Source organism: Eptesicus fuscus, chromosome 3 (genome assembly GCF_027574615.1).
Source record: "Eptesicus fuscus isolate TK198812 chromosome 3, DD_ASM_mEF_20220401, whole genome shotgun sequence".
NCBI lineage: Eukaryota > Metazoa > Chordata > Mammalia > Chiroptera > Vespertilionidae > Eptesicus > Eptesicus fuscus.
The window spans coordinates 43,212,668-43,234,951 of NC_072475.1; the positions used below are offsets into that span (position 1 = coordinate 43,212,668).

General features: G+C 36.4%; 1 protein-coding gene across 1 annotated transcript in view; it reads left to right on the forward strand.

Annotated features, from left to right (window-relative positions):
• The window catches only part of VPS8 (VPS8 subunit of CORVET complex), a 246,690-nt gene that overhangs the window by 18,046 nt on the left and 206,360 nt on the right, over positions 1-22,284 (forward strand). The window contains exons 2-7 of the mRNA XM_054713802.1: positions 843-1,077; positions 1,766-1,834; positions 8,577-8,707; positions 12,996-13,089; positions 17,143-17,175; positions 18,077-18,131. Coding sequence (XP_054569777.1) covers positions 925-1,077; positions 1,766-1,834; positions 8,577-8,707; positions 12,996-13,089; positions 17,143-17,175; positions 18,077-18,131 — 535 coding nt within the window. The 5' untranslated portion in view covers positions 843-924. The remainder of the gene's footprint in view (positions 1-842; positions 1,078-1,765; positions 1,835-8,576; positions 8,708-12,995; positions 13,090-17,142; positions 17,176-18,076; positions 18,132-22,284) is intronic.

A 22,284-nucleotide genomic window follows, 5' to 3' on the forward strand; every position in this document is an offset into this window, starting at 1 on the left:
AGAATAATTGATTGGCTGCCTCCTGCATGCCCCCTACTGGGGGTTAAAACCCTGACCGGGAATCAAACTGTGACCTCCTGGTTCATAGGTTGATGCTCAACCACTAAGCCACGCCAGCCTGGCCATCTGTTTCTTTTTGATATAACATTGTATTATTTAGCACTGTGAAATCTACCAAAAAAAAAAGTGCACTTTTTAAAAAAAAAAATTTCACTTTTCCCTGAAAATGTCCATGTTTCTGTATGACTGGCTTTCTTTCTAGAAGTCTCTAGTTGGTTGTGGAATTATTTTATTTCAGCATCATTGTTGCCTACCCTGATAGATCTTAACCCTTAGATTTACTAGTGTCATATTAAGTGACTAGCTATTCATTTTGGGCTCTTTGTGTTTACCCAAGGCTCCCTGAGGGATCTGTGGTCCTCTATAGATGCCAGTGAAAACATTGGTCTGTATGCTTATCTACAGAGGACTTGGAGATCTACTCTGAGGTTTAAGAATGTGAGGAAAGGGTTAATTGTAGCTTTTGGCACCAGTTTGCCCTTATGCTCTTAGGAACATAAATCTAATTACTACCAGGTCTGATGACTGCATTTATCCCAAGTCTGTCTCTCTCACCAGACTTATGACTTTGGGTGGTGGGTTCCCTCCTAGACTCCCGAGATAGATGTTCTTCCTTTATGCTCCCATAGAAACCCAGCTCTATATCATACCTCATACCCTAGTTTTAATTTCCCTTTGCCTATAATCAGATGATTAAGTTTCCCCAAAAGTCTGACCAAGTAAGTCTTCAGAATGTCCTGTTGAGGAAATCTAAACAACATATTATTTTCTTTTTTGAAAAGAGATCATCATGATTTAAGGCCAAAAAAACAAAACAAACAATAACTTGCTTGGATTGACTGAATACAGTTCTTAAAAGTAAATATGGAAAATGAACCAGACCATGAAAATGTGGAACAGAGCCTCTGTGCCAAGACTACTGAAGAAGAACTGAATAAAGCTTTCAATCTAGAAGCTTCACTTTCAAAATTCTCCTATATAGATCTGGACAAGGAACTGGAGTTCAAAAATGATCTGGTAAAATTCAACTTTTGTTAAGTGATGAATTTAACAGAAATGTTGATTAGACTATACGTTATAACTCAAAGACTTTAAATCTATCATTTTTTTCATGGATTAATAAGAGTGTGTACAGTTTTATGAGATGCTATCACTCTTCATTTGTATAGTTCATTTTAGTTTATGAAATACTTTATTACATATTCCCATTTGAGCTTTACAATACTCTGGCAATCCATTTTATAAAAGAAGAAACTGAAGTGCCACTATATTAAATGACTTAAGATCATAGAGCTAGTGGTAGGTTTAGAATTCTTACATAGTGATTCCCTCTCCCCATGAGGATATTTAATGACAAGTTGTTTGACCTAATTAATCTCATCATCATTTATGAAATGACTAACAAATGCAATGTCAGACCTTTGTATATATAGCTTATATGACTTATGTCTAAACTTAGAAAATTAGGGATTGTCATGAAACATGCTGTTTTGTTATGTCTAAGAAAGCAGATGCCAATTTCCTTCAACAGAAGCTTTCTGGAAAGGGCTGTCAGGATGGTGTAGTCAGTGCATATTTGTCTTTATAATCACTGATAGGTGGTATGTGTGTCTCTTAATTGATAATGGTTTGAAATTAATTAAAACACATGATTGTAAGAGGGAAAGCATCATTGTGTGAGCATTAATTTCTTTTCTCTATTTAGATTGATGACAAGGAGTTTGATATTCCTCAAGTTGATACTCCTCCAACATTGGAAAGCATACTGAATGAGGTAAGTACATATTAGTGATCGTTTTATGGTATTGATTATAATACTTCTAGATTAGTTATAGTGTATATATCAATATCTGCACTGTCCAATGTGGGAACCACTAGCCACATGTGGCATTTTAAATTTACATTAATTACAGTTAAACAAGAATTAAAAATTCAATTCCTCATTTGTACAAGACACATTTCAAGTGCTCAGTACTCCACATGTAGCTAGTGGCTACTATAGTGAACAGCAGAGATGCAAACTATTTCTGTCTTTGCAGAAAGTTCTGTTGGACATTGCTGATCTAATTGTGAGCTTCTTAAGGGCAGAAGCCATGTCTTGTTTATCTCTGCGCCCAGTACAATGCCTTCTACTTGGTAGATTTAAAAAAAATGTTTTATTAAGAGAGTTGAAGTACTAAACTCATGTCACTTTTAGATATGTATTATGTTATGATAACGTTATCTCTACCAGTGATATTCAAATAGCTCATCCTCTGATACTAAAGAGCATCTGCAGCCTTGTAATGTGCCTCATCATCCTTCTCTATAAAGAAAAAACAACCTCCATAGTTTATCTTATGAGTACTATCTCTATTAAAAAGTTTCTCAGACTTTTGAAATGATGTTATCCTTTTCTGAATTAGCGATAAAAGGCTTTGTAAAGGAACTTCGTGCAAGTACATGTTTGTGAAGTATACCTTGCATCTGCAGATAATTTTTCAACTCGGTCTTCTTGATCTTTTACAAACTTGCTTAAGACTTCCCTTGAAGGTTTTAGCTTCTATTTTTTAATGTATAAATCTATTTCAGATCCTTGGTTGTGTTTTCTAAAAGATAATGATGCAAAGTTTCCCCAACAGAAATGCCCATTGACCCCATAGCTCTGAGTGAGTTGGGCCTTGGTCTTAATTACTTCTTTCCATATACTACTTTTAGGGTAATGGCCAACACTTTATTATAGGATGCAAACTACTTTCTTTGTGAATTGTATCTTTTGTTTTTCTCACATGACTTTTATTTCTTTTTTTAATATTAGTTGATATTGCTGTTGCTTTTAAAAAACTCTTTATTGTTGAGAACATTACAGATGTTCCCTCTACCCCACCCCCATTGCACCACTCCACCCAAATACCATCCTGTCCCAGGCTTTCACCACCCTATTTATTGTTTATGTCCATGGGAAATGCATATATGCATATAAGTTCTTTGGTGAACCCTCCCCCCCCCCCCTGCCACACACACATATACTTCCCTCTAAGATTCGTCAGTCTGTTCCATGTTTCCAGGTCTCTGGTTCAATTTTATTCACCAGTTTATTTTGTTCATTAGACTCCTTGTTCATTTATTTTGATTTTTAGATTCAATTGTTGATAGATTTGTATTTATTGCCATTTTATTATTCATATTTTTGACCTTCTTCTTAAAGAAGACCCTTTAGCATTTCCGGTAATACTGGTTTGGTGAAGATGAGGTCCTTTAGCTTTTTCTTGTTTCTGAAACTCTTTATCTGACCTTAAATTCTAAATGATAGCTTTGCTGGGTAGAGTAATAGTAATCTTGGTTGTAGGTCCTTGCGTTTCATCACTTTGATTATTTCTTATTACTCTCTTCTGGCCTACAACATTGAGAAATTAGCTGATACTCGTATGGGTGCTCCCTTGTAGGTAACTAACTGTTTTTCTCTTGCTGCTTTTAAGATTCTCTCTTTGTCTTTAATCTTTGGCATTTTAATTATGATGTGTCTTGGTGTGGGCCTCTTTGGGTTCATCTTGCTTGGAACTCTCTGTGCTTCCTAGACTTGTATGTCTATTTTTTTCACCAGGTAAGGGAAGTTTTCTGTCATTATTTTTTCAAATAGGTTTTCAATTTTTTGCTCCCTCTCTTCTCCTTCTGGTACCTCCATCATGTGAATGTTGGTATGCTTGAAGTTGTCCCAGAGGCTCCTTATACTTCTTCATAGTTTTTGATTCTTTTTTCTTTTTGCTCTTCTGATTGGGTGTTTTTTGCTTCCTCATATTCCAAGTCGATGATTTGATTCTTGTAATTCTCTACTGTCAAATCCCTGTAAATTATTTTTTAATTCAGTTAGTGTATCCTTCATTTCTAACTGTTCCTTTTTGATGTCATTGATGTTCTCACTAAGTTTCTTGAAGTCCTCATTAAGTTCCTTGAGCATCCTTATAACCATTATTTTGAACTCTGTCTCTGGTAGTTTCCTTGCTTCTATTTAATTTAGTTCTTTTTTTCTGGAGATTTCTTCTGTTCTTTCATTTTTTGACCTGTTTCTTTTGTCTTCACATTTTGGCTGCTTCCTTGTGTTTGTTTCTATGTATGGGGTAGATCTGCTTTGTCACCTGGAATTGGTCGAGTGGCCTTGTCTAGTAGGTATCCTCTAGTTCCCAGTGGCTCAGCTTCCCCAGTCACCTGCGCTGGACACTAGGTTTGCCTTTCTGTGGCTGTGTGTACTGTCCTGTTGTAATTGAGCCTTGATTGCTGTTGGCATCACTGGGAGGGATTGACCCTCAGATTAATTGGCTGTGAGGACCAGCTGTGACTACAGTGAAATAGCTGCTGTGCAAGTCCAAGCAAGTCCATGGAGCAGGACTTGCTTCAGTGGGGCTTTGGTGCTCACCCAGTCCACCCCTTGAGTGTATTGCTCCTGGATATGGTGGGGTTGTAATCTGCCATAGTCTGAAGCTGACCACAGGGCGTACTGGCTCAGGGACTCCTGGGAGGTACAAAGTCAACCATTGCCTGTGCTTTGCCTGGGGCCAGCTGGCACAAGCTACAGAGTGATCAACAGATGGCACTACTTGTGTTGGGCTTGGAAGTGCCCATTCCAACCTGTGCACCAAGGCAGGGTGCTGCTAGTGTGGGGCCTGGGACCACTTAGCAAGAGGTATGGGGCATACTTCGGCCAGCTGCTGCTTGTTTGAGAGATTTTAGGAAAGTCTGAAGCCTGAGCTAGGACAGGCCATTCATTTGGAAAAGCCACTACAAACAGCTTGGGTGGGGCTGCAAATGGGGTGTGGCAGGGTCTCAGGGAAGAAGGTAAAGGGGGCAGGGGATAAGTGTTGATGGAAGGTGACTTGACTTGGGGTGGTGAACACACAATACAATATACAGATGATGTATTATAGAATTGTATACCTGAAACCTATATAATTTTCTTAACTAATGTCACTCTATAAATTCATTAAAAAGTAAAAAAAAGAAAAGAAAAGAAATTGATCAGCCTTCACACCTCAAGGGAGCTAGGCAGGCAGATAAGTGAAAGTGAAAATAATTTAAGTTGTAGAACATTATGAAGACTTAGGGGGGAAAACGTGTTAAAGGAAATGACTTTTAAGAAGAAAAAAAATGAAAAGAACAGGAGTAGAAAGTTTAAATAAGCACTTGCTCTAGGATATGTAGGTTCAAATGTTCATCAAAATCAACCTGGAGAGAGGCTGGGAAGAAATAGACATTCAAGATATTTACAGGTTGGAAAGGTAGAGATTACTGAGACATCCTAAATTTCAGAATTTAGGGTATGAAATAATGTTATTAGGCCTTGTCATCTTTTGAAACTGTGCTATCTCTGAGGTTTTTAAATTTGAAATTCCATTCTCTAACTATAACAACCTTCCCTGCCATTCCCTTCCATTAAACCTGGTCTTTGACCTCATCCAGACCACGTCTCTTAATCCTTCTTAGTCTCCCATTCTCTGAGAGTAGTCCTGGCTTCACTTCAATGCTACTGTTGCATTGTGCTGTCAGAAAGTTCTTTTAAACTTTTTATTGAAGTATAACACATATAGAAAAAGTGCATAAATCATAAGTGTACAGCTTGGTGAATTTTCACAAACTGAACGCCCTATTCAACCAGAATACAGATGAAGAAGTAAAACATTACTAGTACCACAGAAGCTCCTTTTGTGCCCCTTCAGTACCCAAACCACCCTAACTTCTACTACCATTGAATAGCTTGCCTGCTTTGAACTTCATATACATGGAATTATACAGTATGTGTTTTTGAGTGTCTGACTTACTTTTCTCAATATTATGTCTTTAGATTCAGTCATATTTTTGCATATAATTGTTCATTCCCATTGCCATATAAAATTTTTAGGTATATACCATTATTTATTCATGTTACTGTTAATGGGCATTTGTGTACTTTTTATTTCCTGGCTACTATGAAAAGTGCTGCTGTGAATATTCTCATTCATGTCTTTAGCTCTGTATATACATACATACATAAAAACACACACATTTCTATGGGATATAAACCTAGGTGTAGAATTGCTGAGTCATCCGATATGGGTATGTTCAGCCTTGGTAGATACTGCCATGAGTTATTCAAAGAGGTTGTAATAATATATACTTTAGCACAATATATGGGAGTTCTGGTTACCCTATCCTTACCAACTTTTGAATTTTTCTCTCTTTTTCACTTTGCCATGCCTTTGTATAAGTGTGTAGTGGTATTACATCATAGTTTTTAATCTGAAATTCCCTGGAGACTGATGAAACTGGGTACCTTGACACATATTTGGACATTTGGATATCTGTTTTGTGAATTGCCTTTTTATATCTTTTGTCTGCTTTTCTGTTGAACTTTTTCTTTAACTTATCTTATAAGCTCTCAACCCTGGCTTAACTTAGCTGATTTATTTTCTTTAATTATGTCCCCATGTGTTTAAGAAAATCAAATAAGTTCTGATTAATTTTCCTATTTAAGACCTTTGCGCTATAGTTCTGATTTCCGAATTATTTCCTTTTCCTTTTCCTAGCAGTTGTACCATTCTTGTATAGCTCTCAAATAGCATAATATTTCCTTGCTAACCTTAACCCTGTTCTTAGCAGACTTGTGTGTGGAGATATCTGAAAAGCAGTTGGAAATATGAGCCTAAACCTCAAGAGAAATGTTGACACTGATGATACAGATTTTGAAGCCATTAGCATGACATTGTACTTGAAGCTATAGGTATGGATTAGCTTGTTCCTATAGTCAGTGAAGCAGGAAGAGTACTAAGAGTATAATCCTGGGGAACAGTATCATTTAAAGGTTAGATTGAGCCCTAGCTGGTTTGGCTCAGTGGATAGAGCGTCGGCCTGTGGACCAAAGGGTCCCAGGGTTCGATTCCAGTCAAGGGCACATGCCCAGGGTTGTGGGCTCGATCCCCAGTGGGGGGCGTGCAGGATGCAGCCAATCAATGATTCTCTCTCATCATTGATGCTTCTGTCTCTCTCTTCCTCTCCCTTCCTCTCTGAAATCAATAAAAATATAAAAAAATAAAATAAAAAATAAAGGTTAGATTGAGGAGAAAATGGAGAACATGACTGCTAGAATAGACCACATACTTGGAGGATTACCAGCAAAGAGATGTACTAGAAACTAAGGGAAGAGAAAATTTCAAGAAGTAGGGAATGGTCAGTAGTGTTAAATGATGCATAGAGGATGAGAACATACTAACTGAAAATAGGCCAGTGGATTTGGCTAATTTCAGCAAGGGTAGTTGTCAGTAGCTGGTAATGGGTGGAGAAAGTAGAGATAATGAGTATGGACTGCTCTCTTAAGAAAATTTAATGGAAATGGTAAGGCAGAAGGTAGTCCAGCTGAAAGAGAAGGTATCATCAGAACATTTTTCTTTAATGTCAGTTGCTCAGAATCCACTTGTTCAAAGCTGAACTCCTCATTCTGCTGAATCTGCTATTCTGCTTTCTTATCTCAGTAGTATCACCTTTTGCCTAGTTGCTCAAGCTGGAATCCTTAGAATCTTCTTTGACTTCTGCCTTAAACTCCCTCCCCCCATATAAATGGTAACCATGGACTTAGGATTTTATCTCAGTAATATCTCTGTCATTATTCTTTTTCTTGATCTCTTCTTTTGCATTCCTAGGCTGGACTCCCCTCTCTTTCCTTGATGGTGCAATAGCCTTCTTACTGGTTCTTAATAGTCTCCCTGCCTCAGTCTTTCCCTTCTACCCTCATCCATCTTCACACTGCCCCATTTATCTTTCTAAAACATGGTTCCTATGATGTGTGTCCACTTAAAAATCTCATTTGCCTTCCCACTGCCTATTCTATACAGTACACTAATTCATTAAACAAATGAGTACTGATTATGTGTCAGGTATTGTACTAGGCACTAGAGATACAGTGGTGGACTAGAAAGACATGGACTTTGCTATCACCTAGCTCAATGGAATATAAGGCTTTTTACGATTTGTGTTATAGTTTATCTTTATTTCTAGCATCACCTCCAACTCCTCCTCATATACTCCAGTCATTTTGAGCTGCTTCTTTTCCCATGCACAAAATCCATATTATGAAATCACTGTGTTTGCACATGCTCTTTCCAACCCAGAATGCCTTTCTTGTGTCTGCCTGTCATATTTCTCATTGTGCACTATTTATAGTCAGGTGGTATTTGTTTTCTTCTAATTAGCCATTGACTGTTAGTTAACTAGAAGCACATCCATACAAATTTGAATTTTAAGAAATATTCTGCAGCTAACAATAATCTGCATAATTGCTCATTCTTCTTCTTGCTACAAGAAAGACATTTTTGGAGTAAACTTTTTGTAGAAAGATGTCTACCTAGAGTTGAAATTTAATTCTGTACTAGGCCTCTCTGGTCAATAACAATGCATGGAAAAGAGGTATAAAGCAAAAAGAAGCATGCAAATGTTTTGGAGAACCCTATTAATGCCTATCTTACAGATTTTTTGGAATTTTGAATTTATTGATCCATATTCTTCCAATTTAGACTGATGATGAAGATGAGTCCTTTGTTCTTGAGGATCCTACATTGTTAAACATTGATACTATTGATTCTCACTCCTATGATACTTCATCTGTGGCAAGCTCAGATAGTGGTGACAGGACCAACTTAAAAAGGTAAGTACGTATTCATTTAAATCACAATTACAAATAATTGAAATATTTGATCATTTAAAATGTAAATATTTCTTTATAGTGCAATATGGTCTGCTGAAGCCCTGCATAGGAAGTAGAAGCCCCACTTGGGTGGAAGTAATATGCTTATTAGGCCCTAACGATTTTGGCACTGTTGAGGAGAGAGGATAAAAAGATGGGTACTATTAACCACCGTCTTTTGCACCTCTAGTAGGAAGCTGTAATAACAGGCAGGGACTCCCCAAAGCAGTAGAGCCCCTGAAGGGAGCACAAATCAAACCTGGCACAGTGTAGAAACATGGAGCTTGGTTTACTCACCATCTTTCTGTTCCCTGCACGCCTCACCCCCTTCTTCCCACTCTCTAAGGTCAGCTCCAACATTCCTTCATTCCCTTGGAATGGGTTCAGAGGAGAGTCACAAAGATGATTAAAGATTTGTTAAAAGGACTTTTAACCCTAAATAAGTTCATTTTGGCTGCTTTTCACCTTCTAAATTCTTGGAGAGCACATGAAAAGGAAAGAGAAGTGGAGGAAGCATAATGTAAATACTTTATTGAATTCATGTGTAAGTTTAATGTTGATAAAGTTGTCTGTATTTTTCTTCTCTTCTTAAATTTCACCTGTATCAGTGCTGTCTTTAGGTTGTCAGCTTTTGTGGAATAGGGGCCATTGCTGGGTGTTTTAACCTGTTCATCACTGTTTCCTATAAATAGATAGCTTTAAACTTTTTCAGCTTTATTGAGGTGTAATTGAGATGTAACACTGTATAGACTAAAGGAATACAGTGTGATTCTTTGTTATACATATATTGTGAAATTATTACCACAGTAGGGTTAGTTAACACCTCCATCACCTTACATAATTGCTATTTCTTTTTTGTGGTGAGAACACTTAAGATCTGCTCTCTTAGCAACTTTCAAGTATATACAGTATTGTTAGCTATAGTAGTAATTATGATGTACATTAGACTCCCCAGAACTTATTCATCTTGTAACTGGAAGTCTGTACCCTTTGGCCAACATCTCTGCATTTCCCCAAGCCCCAGCCCCTGGAAACTACTATTCTACTCTCTGTTTCTATTAGTTTGGCTTTTTTAGATTCCACATATGAGATCATACAGTATTTGTCTTTCTCTGTCTGACTTATTTCACGTAGTATAATGCCCTCAGGGCCCATCCATTTTGGCACAAATAGTAGGATTTCTTTCTTTCTCATCGCTAAATAATATTCCATATTGTACACACACACTCTCCACATCTTTTTTATCCATTTTTCTGTAGATGGACTATTGGGTTGTTTCCTTATATTGACTATTGTGAAAAATGCTGCAGTGAACATGGGAGTGCAGATATAGCGACTTCATTTCCTTTGGTGGGATTGCTGGATCATATGGTAGTTCTATTTTTAATTTTTTGAGAAATATTTATACTGTCTTCCATAATGACCATATCATTTTCATTCCCACCAATAGGATTCCTTTTTTCCTAGGTCCTCACCAACAATTATCTCTTGTCTTTTTTGTAATAGCATCCTAATAGGTACTGGTATGAGGTGATATCTCATTGTGGTTTTGATTTTTATTCCCTGATGATTAGTGATGTTGCGCATCTTTTTATGCACTGTACCTGTTGGCCATTTGTATGTCTTTTTTTGAAAAAATGTTTATTCACATCCTCTGCCCATAATTTTACTTGTATTGTTTATTTTTTAATATTGAGTTGTAAGAGTTCCTTGTATATTTTGGATATTAACCCCTTATCAGATAGATGATTTTCAAATATGTTCTCCTATCCAATAGGTTGCTTTTTAATTTTGTTGATTATTTCTTTTGCTGTGCAGAAACTTTTTAGTTTATGTAATCCCCTTTATTTATATTTGCTTTTGTTGCTTGTGCTTTTGGTGTCATATCCAAAATGCTTTTGCCAAGACCAATGTTGAGATTTTTCCATATATTTTCTTCTAGGAGTTTCATGGTTTCAGGTCTTATGTTTAAATCTTTAATCCATTTATTTTTTATGAGAGGTGTAAGATAGGGGTATAGTTTTATTCTTCTGCATATGACTATCCATTTTCCTCAACACTATTTATTGGAGAAAGGATTCTTTCCCCATTGAGTGTTCCTGGCTCTCTTGTCAAATTTTAGTTGCCCATATTTATTTCTGGGCTCTCAATTCTGTCCCATTGGAATACATGCCAGTTTTTATGCCAGTACCACACTGCTTTGATTACTATAGCTTTGTTATATAGTTTGAAATAAGGAAGTGTAATGTCTAGCTTTGTTGTTCTTTCCTAAGGTTGCTTTGGCTAATTTGGGTCATTTACATTTCTATATACCAACAACAAAATGTCAGAAAAAGTAATAAAACAATTCCATTTACAATAGCATCAAAAACAAGGAGGTAAAAGAACTGTACACTGATGAAAGAAACTGAGGAAGACACAAATGAATGGAAAGATATCCCATGTTAATAGATTAATATTGTTAAATGTTCATAATACCCAAAGCCATCTGAAGATTTAATACAATCCCTATCAAAATCCCAGTAATGCCCTGGCCAGGTGGCTCAGTCAATTGGAGCATCCACCCTCGCACCAAAAGGTTGTGAGTTTGATTCCTGGTCAGGGCACCTATAGGAGACAACCGATTTATGTTTCTCACATCAATATTTTATTTATTAATTTATCTGTTTTTTAAATATGTTTTCATTGATTTGAGAGAGAGAGAAACATCGATGTATAGAGAAACATCGATTGGCTGCCTCCTACTGTGCATGGGCCCTGACCGTGAATTGAACCAGCAACCTGCTGGGGCATAGGATGATACTTAGCCAACTGAGCCACAACAGGCAGGGCTCTCACATCTCCCTGTCTCGCTCTCTTTCTCTCAAATCAATAAAAACATACTATCAGGTGAGAATTAAAAAAAACCCACAAACCCCAGTGGTATTTTTCACAGACAGAATAAACAATCCTAAAATTTGTATGAAACCACCATAATTTAAATGTTTTTGATGATATGGTCACTACCTAATTAAAAGATATGGCATCTTCTTTTTGCCTATATAATAATGTCACAACTCCTTTGCACGGCATCAGTCTGGACCCTGCTTACCATTTTGACCCAGTCTCTAAGCATCCCACCCCCATCCTCTTGCTTCATGTATTTTGTGTACTCACATTCCACGCCCCCCTCGCCTCCACTCCCCTCCCCATTCACTTTATATTTCTGCTTGTGCTATTTTGTAGCCTGACAGACTCCCAGGTATCCATCAAGGCCAGATTAGACATCTCTTTTCTATAGCTGTCCCTGATATTCCCCTAATAAACAGGATTAAATTCTGATTTATTTCATTTCTATAGCGTTTTATTTCTTTTTCTTCTCTAACATTATCCTTAAATTTTAAAAAAATATGTTTTTATTGATTTTTAGAGCGAGAGGAAGGGAGAGGAAGAGAAAGAAACATAGAGGTGAGAGAGAATCATTGATTGGCTGCCTCCTGCACTCTCCCTACTGGGGCTTGAGCCCACAAACTGGGCATGTGCCCTGACCAGGAATTGAACCGGCGACCTCTCAGTGCATGGTGTCCCTCAGCCAACTGAGCCACACCAGCCAGGCTTGTCCTTACATTTAACAGTGAACTACTTATTAGTCCCTCTAGCTAGGCTATGAGGCCCTGGAGAGTAGGAACCTGGACTTGATTATTTTTGCATCTCCAGAGCATACTTTTGGTCACACAGAGTAGGTGCTCAGTGTTTGATAAAAGTTTTAAAAGTTAGTTTTTTGTATGATGATGAGTCGAGTAAATGAAAGGAGCTGTTAGTAGGAGCAGCAGAGAATGAATAGTGAATGGGGAATTTGAGGTGGTTGGCTGAAGACTGAGAGGGTGGTTATAGAAAGGAGGAGGGCAAGAAAGGTGGGCAAGAGTAGAAGGCAGGTAGAGGTGATGAAGACATGTAGGGCAGGAGGAGTGCTCTATAGGCAACCTTCTGGTGAGCAGTAGAACCTCTTGCTATATTAAGGTGGGCATGGAAGTGTTTAAATCAGTGAAAAAAGGATTGCGGCTTTCTTCATTTTCCTGCTTGACTTTTCCAGTGTTCAATGTGGGTTTAATACAAACAACATCTTAATGTGGGACTATTAGAGTCTTTATGCCTCTCCACTTTTCTTGTTTTTAATGTGTGTGTATTTGTGTGTTTTTCTTTCAAAGCTTTGAGACCCTGCCTTTTCAGTTTTGTTTTTTGTTCTTAAACTTTTTTTTTTTCTTTTTAGGAAGAAGAGGTTACCTGATTCTTTTTCACTCCATGGATCAGTTATGCGACATTCACTTTTGAAGGGAATTTCTGCCCAGATAGTGTCTGCAGCTGTAAGTATTTTGTTCTCTCCCCACAGCTTTATAACCTGCAATGGCATAATGAAGTAGGAATGAGCATAAAACAAAGCACAGCACTTCTCTTGGCTCGAGGCTTAAGAAAAATAAAATCTGGCTTTCATGGTTTTGTGTGATTATTTTTGACTCGTAAGACATGGCTACACATCTTGACATAGAAATTAGTGCAGCCATGAAATAAAGGTCTGCGCAGAGTCTCGGGTGTGCCTAATGAAATATGGCAGCAAGCCTAAAAGAAACACTACCTGCCTTTTCTTTAAATTCCTTTTCAGTTTAGTGGCCGTCTTGTGTGTTTGGTGAGTTAGAGTACTTGTTCTTTTAGTCTTTTCATATGGAGAAATGATTGTTCAGAATCTTTTACAACTGAGTGATTCTTTTTTAAAAAAAATATTCACATTGTCTTTTCATGTACCTTATTTTATTTACTCTTAGAACTTTGAAAGTAGGGAAAGCCATGTCCTATTTTCAAGTGAGAAGTCAGGCTTAGAGAGGTGATATTAACTTGTCTTACATCATTGGGCTAGGAGAGAGCAGAGCAATTACTTAAAATTGGGGTTTTTGGCTCCAAGTCGAGTGTTTCTTTGTTGTAAAATGGAGGTGGTATTGGTGAATGTGTCCAGTGGAAAATGGCTGGAAGAGAATATCTGTGGTCTTTTTTGAAAATGATTTAGAGTATTGGGTTAATGCAAAAATATTTAATAGTTCATCAAGACAATAGACACTGATTCTGGTATGTGTTATCAAATTTTTCTTTGGCACCTCTTCCCCCCAAAGCCTATAGTTTTATCTAGTTTTTCAATTTTAGTCTGCTAATTCAATATATAGATCTTGTGTATAATACTATATAATAAAGAGGTAATATGCAAATTGACCCTCATGCCCTTACAAGATGGCCACCCCATGTTGTCACAAGATGGCCACCACAAGATGGCCGCCCCCACTTCATCACAAGAGGGCCACTCCCACATCGTCACAAGATGGCCGTCCCCTCGTCACAAGATGGCCGGCAGGGGAGGGCATTGGGGGTTGGGAGGGACCAGACCTGCAGGGGAGGGCAGTTGGGGGCAATTGGGCTGGCAGGGGAGGGCAGTTGGGGGCTATCGGGCTGGCAGGTAGAAGTGGGTTAGGGGCAATCAGGCAGGCAAGTGGTTAGGAGCCAGCAGTCCTGGATTGTGAGAGGGATGTTCAACTGCCGGTTTAGAGCATTGGGTTAATGCTCTAAACCGGCACTCAGACGTCCCCTGAGGGGTCCCAGCTTGGAGAGGGTGCAGGCTGGGCTGAGGGACACCCCCCCTTCAGTGCACGAATTTCGTGCACCGGGCCTCTACTGATGATGATGATGATGATGATGATGATGATGATGATGGCGATGATGATGATGATGATGATGATGACGACGACGACAGATTCATACCTCAGGAACTTTGATGTGTTTTTATGTTCTTTTCATGAAGTTTAATTGGCACTTTGTATATTCGATGTGTACAAAGTTTGATTTTTCAGGCGAGTAAGAGATTGATACAGAAGTAGCATTATGACACCATAACTGCATTGCAATTTTCAGGTTATTAAAGAAAGCTCTTATTGCAGACACCAAAAAAAAAAAAAAAAGAAAGAAAAATAAGTATTTTCTGTGGGCAGTTCGTATACCCTGACCCAGCTCATATATCATGAAGTCAATTTAAATAGAGAGATAGTCAAGCAATGGAGGAAACCTGGGCATTTGTCCTTCCTCTTCTAGGTGGAGAGTAACTCATATTTTCTAGAATGGGAACCACCTGTTGAGGATTACATTTCCATGACGTTTTCTGAATTTAATCCTTATGTAGGTGATGAAATTCATTCCTTTCAAAATCAAGATGAACCAGAACAGTCATTTGACCCACCTGTGTAGTTTTAAAAATATTTTGAATAATGGAGACTGAACTAAAACTCAGACACTGAACAATGATTAGATAAATCTGTTATTTAAAAGGGTTTCTCCTCTTTCTTGAAAAGGAGGAAAAAATTCTAATAAATCCCAGAGTGTTTGCATTCTATTCTTATTTCATTGCTATGGCTGAGCTCCTTTGGTATGTTAAAATGAAAACTGCCTTTCCTGTGACAGTCTTCATACTCTGTCTTCCTAATTCTGGATTACCAGCTCAATTTAAATTGTATGCTTTTCTGTGATGGTTGGTTTATTAACATGTAAAGCTAGTTATATATTTTGATATCTCTCCTGAATAGTTGTTCAGTAATGCCTTTAGCCATGTGGTTAGTGATGTTATTAGGGCTGCCTGGGGCCTTGATCATCAGGGCTTTGTAATCCACGCCTGGAGAACACTTGGGAGAGATGAAACTTTTAAAGTTAGGAACTTCATTTTTTAATTTTGGAAACCTCTTCAAAGTAATATGACATGTGACTATATTTAAAATTAATTCAAATTAAAATTTAAAGGATATTTATTCTTTTAATGATTACCTACAATAAAAGAAATGCCTTAGCACAGTGTTTTTGCAAAATGTGTGTAATGTGTAAGAATAACCTGGAATGATTATTAAAATGCAGATTCCTGGCATCACCCCAGACCTACTGACTTGGAATCTCTAGCAGTGTAGCATAGGAATCTGCATTTTTACAGGTATCCCAGGTGATTCTGATGCATCTGACTTTTTAAAACCACTACCCTAAGATGTTCAACACCAGTACTAAAATTCTGTAATCTCCAAAATGCTTTCCACATCTTTGGTTTTTAGTTTTTAAAGTCAGCTGACTTCTAATTTCATTATTCAGGTTCCATTTTGAGTATCGTTTATGTTCTTCATCTGATATCTCATTCTTTTTCTCTGTCTGGGACACAGATCAATCATTTAGCAAATATTTATTGCATGCTTCTTCATTGTTGAGCATTATGCCAGGCTAGCTTTACACACACATATCCATACAAAGTTGGGTATATCCTGCTGTCCAGAACATTGTATATAGCAACCTTGGTAATTGCTTCTCCTCATACATATTCCTATGCACTGGAGCAAGTGTCTTAAGTTAGTTCCTGGGAAGCTCTATTAAGTCAGATAAAATAGATTCTCCCTTCTGAGAAATTATGATAACTAATTGACCACATTGATAGAAAAGAAATGCAGAATATAAAGAGCATGGCTGGAACCTAGAAACCCTGAGTTTGAGACATGGTTCTACCACTTGCTGAATAATCTTGGGCAGTCAGTTAAACTGTTTGAAACTTCTATTTTCTTAATTTGGAAAATCAGAATAATACTACCTGTTTTATCTATTTCTCCAGGTTTAAGAATCAAATAGTGTAATATATGTATGTGAAAGTGCTAATCATTGTAATCCATTACTAGTATTTAAAGCTATAGAAGCATCAAATTGATACCCTTTATATGATGCTTTATATTATACTTTATATTAGTTTGATTCTCAGGACAACTCACTGACATAGATAGGGCAGTATGTGCTATTTCTTGAACAGATGAGTGACTAATATCCAGAAGGGTTAGGTGACTTTTCCAGGATCGTACAGTTACGGGTAAGGAGCTGGAATTTTTCTTCTGCTTGAGAATTGACTGAATATAACTTGCTCAGGTTTTATTTACGGGATATTGCATAATCTGCTGGATAGAAAACTCAGACTTAGAGGAAGAATATCTTTAGTGTATGTTTTCGTTTTCTAAAGTCTTTATGTACTCCTACTATTTTGACCCCTAGTACTTATACTTTATTCACATTATTGAGACTGGAACCTCTTTCCTTTCTATTTTCCTTTACATTTTCATTTATAATCAGTACCGTTCCTGAAGCATCTGTTATAGTAAGTAAAATAAAATGATCTTACGCTCTTGCTCTTGATATTTTGTTGGTATATACAACTTATTGTAGTTTCTCTTTGGGGCAAAAACAAAGGTGCTGTTTCCTGTCTGAATTGATTTGGATCAAAGTTTATGTAAAGAAATGGCCTTATACCATTTTTTGTTTTATAATGAGAATATATTTTCAAGTATTTTTTCTTTCTAAATTTCATTTAGGACAAAGTAGATGCCGGGTTGCCTACAGCAATTGTAAGTATACTTTAAATAACTGTTTAAGATAAGCTTTCTATTTGATTGGGTTTTCTTAGATTTAAAAGTTATTACATAAATTATTGTGATGATAAATTTATCAGTCACTTATTGCCAGTAACCAGATTTAGAATGTATCCCTTTTAACTGTTCTATTATTACTCTTCAGGCTTTTGTTTGACAAGCACACAATGGAATAACGATTAGCGTTTTCCAGGTTTATTTGTATGTGGTTCTACCCTGCCCAACTAAATTTGCTCCTTCTGTGACTTGGCTTCCCTTTGGTTATAGGGAGTGAAAAACAGTATTTGGTAAAATCACATTTAACAGCTCTGAAGACTCTTGCCAGGCCAACCAAGTAAATCTGTGAAGTGATTATAGAGAACTGGGGCATATTGAAAGCACGCTAGTGCCTTCTTTTCCTGACTATTTCCAACTGCCTCCTGTAGCTCTTTTATTAGTTAATTGGTGAGGAAGTCGGCTGAATTTTGAACATTTCTGGTGCCTTTTGGCTCCTAGGAATAAACTAAAGAAGAGCTTTCTAATCCCTTCTCCACACCTCATAGCAGATTCTTGATTGGGAGGCATTAGTGCCTCTTACTTTGTCTGGACCTCTGAATCTTTGCTTTAGAGGAAGGTAAATGTCATGTTTTTCTCTATAATGTTGAACATATACTAGTTGGGTATTATTACCCTTAGAGTAAATTTAGAGGGAGTCCCAGAAATAAAATGTCCTGAGTTTCATTTCCTGTTTTGCCTCTTAGATGAAATTCTCATTATTTGTAATAATTGGTATGTCATTTGTTGCCTAGAGGAAGGAAGACCAACAAATTCAGCTCTGCTTATTTCAAGATCCTTGCTCTACTCTATCTTAAAATATAATCTTCTCTTTTTTTCTCAGGCAGTGTCCAGTCTGATAGCAGTGGGTACATCTCATGGATTGGCTTTAATATTTGGTAAATTTTCCAAGTACTTACTTTCTTTACTTTAAATATTAAGTATCCTTTTGGGTTTTATAATGTCTTTTAATCATAGTTTACAGAGTGAACTTTATTTTCTTGGGGGGAAAAATGGAAGAACTTGAAAAGTAGCAGTATTTTTATAATTAAAAGTTACTTGACAGCTTCATTTTGTTGTTGCAAATTTATTTTCTTTATGAATTTATGAGCTGTCATATCTGTTTACTCTCTGTAGACCTAGATAAAACGAATACAAAGTTGGAAGGGAACTTGGGTTGTGATATTGTCTGCCTTTGGTTGGTGGTGAGTGGTAGGGTGATTTTTTATAATTCTAATTCATATCTGAGTAATAGGCATTCTAGAAGATCTTCAGGAAAGAGATTCTTGTGCATTCTCAGTAATTTTTAGTAGCTCTCACTGACAATGAATTCTTTTTATTTTCCATTGTAAATTTCTCTACCATAACTGATAAATTTTTTAGCCCTTAATCAAATTATTTTCTTGGTTGAGATAAGAACTTAACTAGTTTCATTTGTATGGTAGAGGTTAGTCTTACTTATTTTCTCTTTTTTTTTTTTTCTATCTGAGACTAAATAACCCCTGTTTCATTAATCTCCTTGCTTTTGAATTCAACACTACTAGCAAAACATTTTTTTTAATTTAAAAACTATTAACATTTTTCTGTCATTTTTAGTGTTCTCTGGATCTTAAGTCTTTTTCATCTCAAATGGAGTTCCTAATGACACTGTATTTCATTAAGAAATCCACAGGATATTGTAGAAGGATTACTGGGGGATACTTTAATAGCAGAACCACAATTTGGTATTTGTGGGCCTTACATCTTTATTTACCATATTAGTTATTTTCCCTTGTTTTTGAACAATTTGGTTTCCTATTTATAAAATTTTTTATTATGCCCAAAGCCTTATTTATCATGTGATTTTTATACCTAGTATTTTCAAAGGTGACTGACATAAATATGAATTTTATTGTTTGGAGATGAGAAGAATGGAAACAAAAAATATGGTTCTTTCAAGAAAATTATAAATTGATTCTTTAAATAATATTTTTCTGATTCCATTATTGATATGTGTTCATAATAGAAAATTTAGAAAACATAGATGAGCAAAAGGTTGAAGATATTAAATACCAAATTCTCCCATGCAGGAATAGTCCCTAGCATTTCTGTATATAGCCTTCTAATATCTGTTCTGTGTGTGTGTGTGTGTGTGTGTGTGTGCGCGCGCGCGCGCGCGCATGCGCATGCACATGGGTGTGTGCTTGTGTGCATATACCTATCCCAAATGGGATCATGTAATTTGTAACTTGCTTTTTCATTATAATGAACATCTGTCCATGTAATTATATATTCATCTATAACATTATTTTCAATGGCTACATAGTATTATTTTAGATGGATTCACTATAATTTACGTAATAATTTCCTACTACAAGACATTTAGGTTGTTTCTAAACCCGTGGTCGGCAAACTGCGGCTCTGGCCCCTTGAATGTGGCTCTTCCACAAAATACCATGGCCTGGGCGAGTCTATTTTGAAGAAGAAGTTTAAGTTTAAAAAATTTGGCTCTCAAAAGAAATTTCAATCGTTGTACTGTTGATATTTGGCTCTGTTGACTAATGAGTTTGCCGACCAATGTTCTAAACAAACAGTATAGTGGTAAACATCTTTGTTATTGCATTTTTGTACATGTGGTTACTTCCTTAGAACAAATTCCTAAAAGTCCTAAGTCATACCCCGGGTCAGGGTATGAACATCTTAAACACGTCTAATATGTATTGCCTAGTTGCCTTCCAGAAAGTTTTACCAGCTATCAGATGTAGGAATGCTTGTTTTCCTATGGGGACCATGGAGGGTATTGGATTGATAGGATTTTGGGAAAGGATTTTAAAAGGTCATTTAGTTCAATTCCCTTATTTTACATAGGAGGTGATTGGGAACCAGAGGGGTTAAGTGACATGCACAGAGCCAAAGTTAGAATCAAGGAATATGGAATCCTAGATCAGCGCATTCCCACCATTCTGAGCAGTTCTCCTGTCCTAAGAGAAAAGGAGGCCAATTCCAAGATATATGAAGAAAAGAAGAACTAAAGTGAATGAGGATAGAATATAATGCATATATTTATCTGTCAGCAGAATGAATGTTGAGTTTTGTTCTCACTTACCATTATTTTTCCTCAACTCTGTTTTAACATTCCCTCCTTACCACGAGGTTATAAGAATATGTACCTGCTTATAATCAAACCCATGTAGAGCTTAATGCAACAAATTAAAATGAATATACTTAAAACAAAAACTAACAAAGGAGAAGAGTATATTATCTTTTGCTAATGTCTCTTTAATTTCCTTGGGCATGCTTCCTAATTTTCTTTAGATCCCAGCAGCTTTCTGATGAAATAATAGACTTGTTATAATTTAAAGGGAAAGAAAGTATTCTAGAGTGAACATTTTTGAGAAAGAATCTTAATATTCTGGTTGTGCTTTGGGTTTTTAACCGTGTTAATAAATTTTACTCATTTTTGTAAGAATCATATATTTTGACAATGAGTTTAACAAATTGATTAAATTTGCTTGAAAACCAGGGTAGAGTAATAATACTATGAAGTGTCTAGATTGAAGACTTGGGTTAAATCTGATCTCTTTTAAACATCTTCATTGATCATAGGATAAAGTGTAGAAGGAAGAACCATACTTATTTAATTACTAATAGATTCCCCATTGGAATAGTGACCTGGGACATTAAAATAGTAATCATTTTAAGCTTTATAAAGAATGATGTATGTTGTTTATTATTTTTTTAATTGTTTAAACTATTACATATGTTTCCTTTTTCCCCCGATTGACTCCCTCCCTCCCCGCCACTCCTATCCCCGAGGGCAAGCCCCGACCACCCCAGTGTCTGTGTCCACTTCTATGTTGCTTATTCGTATGGAATTATAGATATATGGCATTTATTGTGTATCTTGGATCTTACCTATATGAAGGATCTCAAAAATTCAAATATTAATAAAGATGTTTCCCTATCCCAAGGTCATTAGTTTTCCATTTTTTAGGTTGTTAGCATACTTTAGTAGACTGTCTTTTTTTGGGGGGGGTTGTTTTTTGTTTTTTTTTTAGAGGAAGGAGGAAGAAAGAGAGAGAGAGAGAGAGAGAGAGTTATTTGATTGGTTGCCTTCTGTATGTGTCGACTGAGAATCGAACCCCCAACCTTTCAATATACAGGATGGCTCTCCAACTAACTGAGCCACCTGGCCAGGACGAAAATTAATCAAACCCAATGACCTTGGATTTACTTACTGTGCTGTAATTTGAATGTTATGTCTTTTCTCTTTTCCAATAACCAATACCTGAATATAACCATAAACTCTAGAGACATCAATTAATCACATTTATAGTATCCTTCTTATAGATAACTATAGTTTGTCACTTAAACTCTTGAAATTTTACCTGTCTTTTCTCTGAACTTTTGATCTGATCTCTTGCTTTCTCTCTTTTGATCTTTTCTCCATGGATTCAAAGGAAAAGGTATAGTAATTTTGGTTTGCATGAGTGACTTTTTTCTTTTGACCTTTTAATATTGAAAGAGAATGCTATCAATTAGTCAGTGCCCTCTTATGAAGTACTCATGGAAGAAAACCAGCTAATTGAAAGTTAAAGCAGGGAATTGTTAAAAATTATAAATTTATGCATACCTTTGATGTTTTAACTGAAAATATATAAATATTCATTTCACCCTTAATCTTTTGATATATACCAAAGCCTTTACTTTGAGTTTGTATCTGCCAGATGGAGGTCTGCAGCATCTTTTTTGGCATAAACTGCATCAATAATGGGCCATGCAAAATTTGCACTTTTAATTTTTTAGAAAAGAGGTAAGAATGTAGGCACCTGTGAATTAATCGAGTACAAAATACTAGGTTTTCAGAAAACTTTTATTGAATCTTTTGCAGTTATCTTGCACACATCCTACTTCATGACAATTTTTAAAGCAATTTATCTTTACCAAGTTTTTCTAAAGCATTCATTTAGTTTTCATGGAAACGATAGCCCTTTCTTTTTCACTCTATTTCATCAGTTTGTATATTTTTAATTAAGTTTGTAAAGTACAGCAACATGAGTGGCATGAATGGCA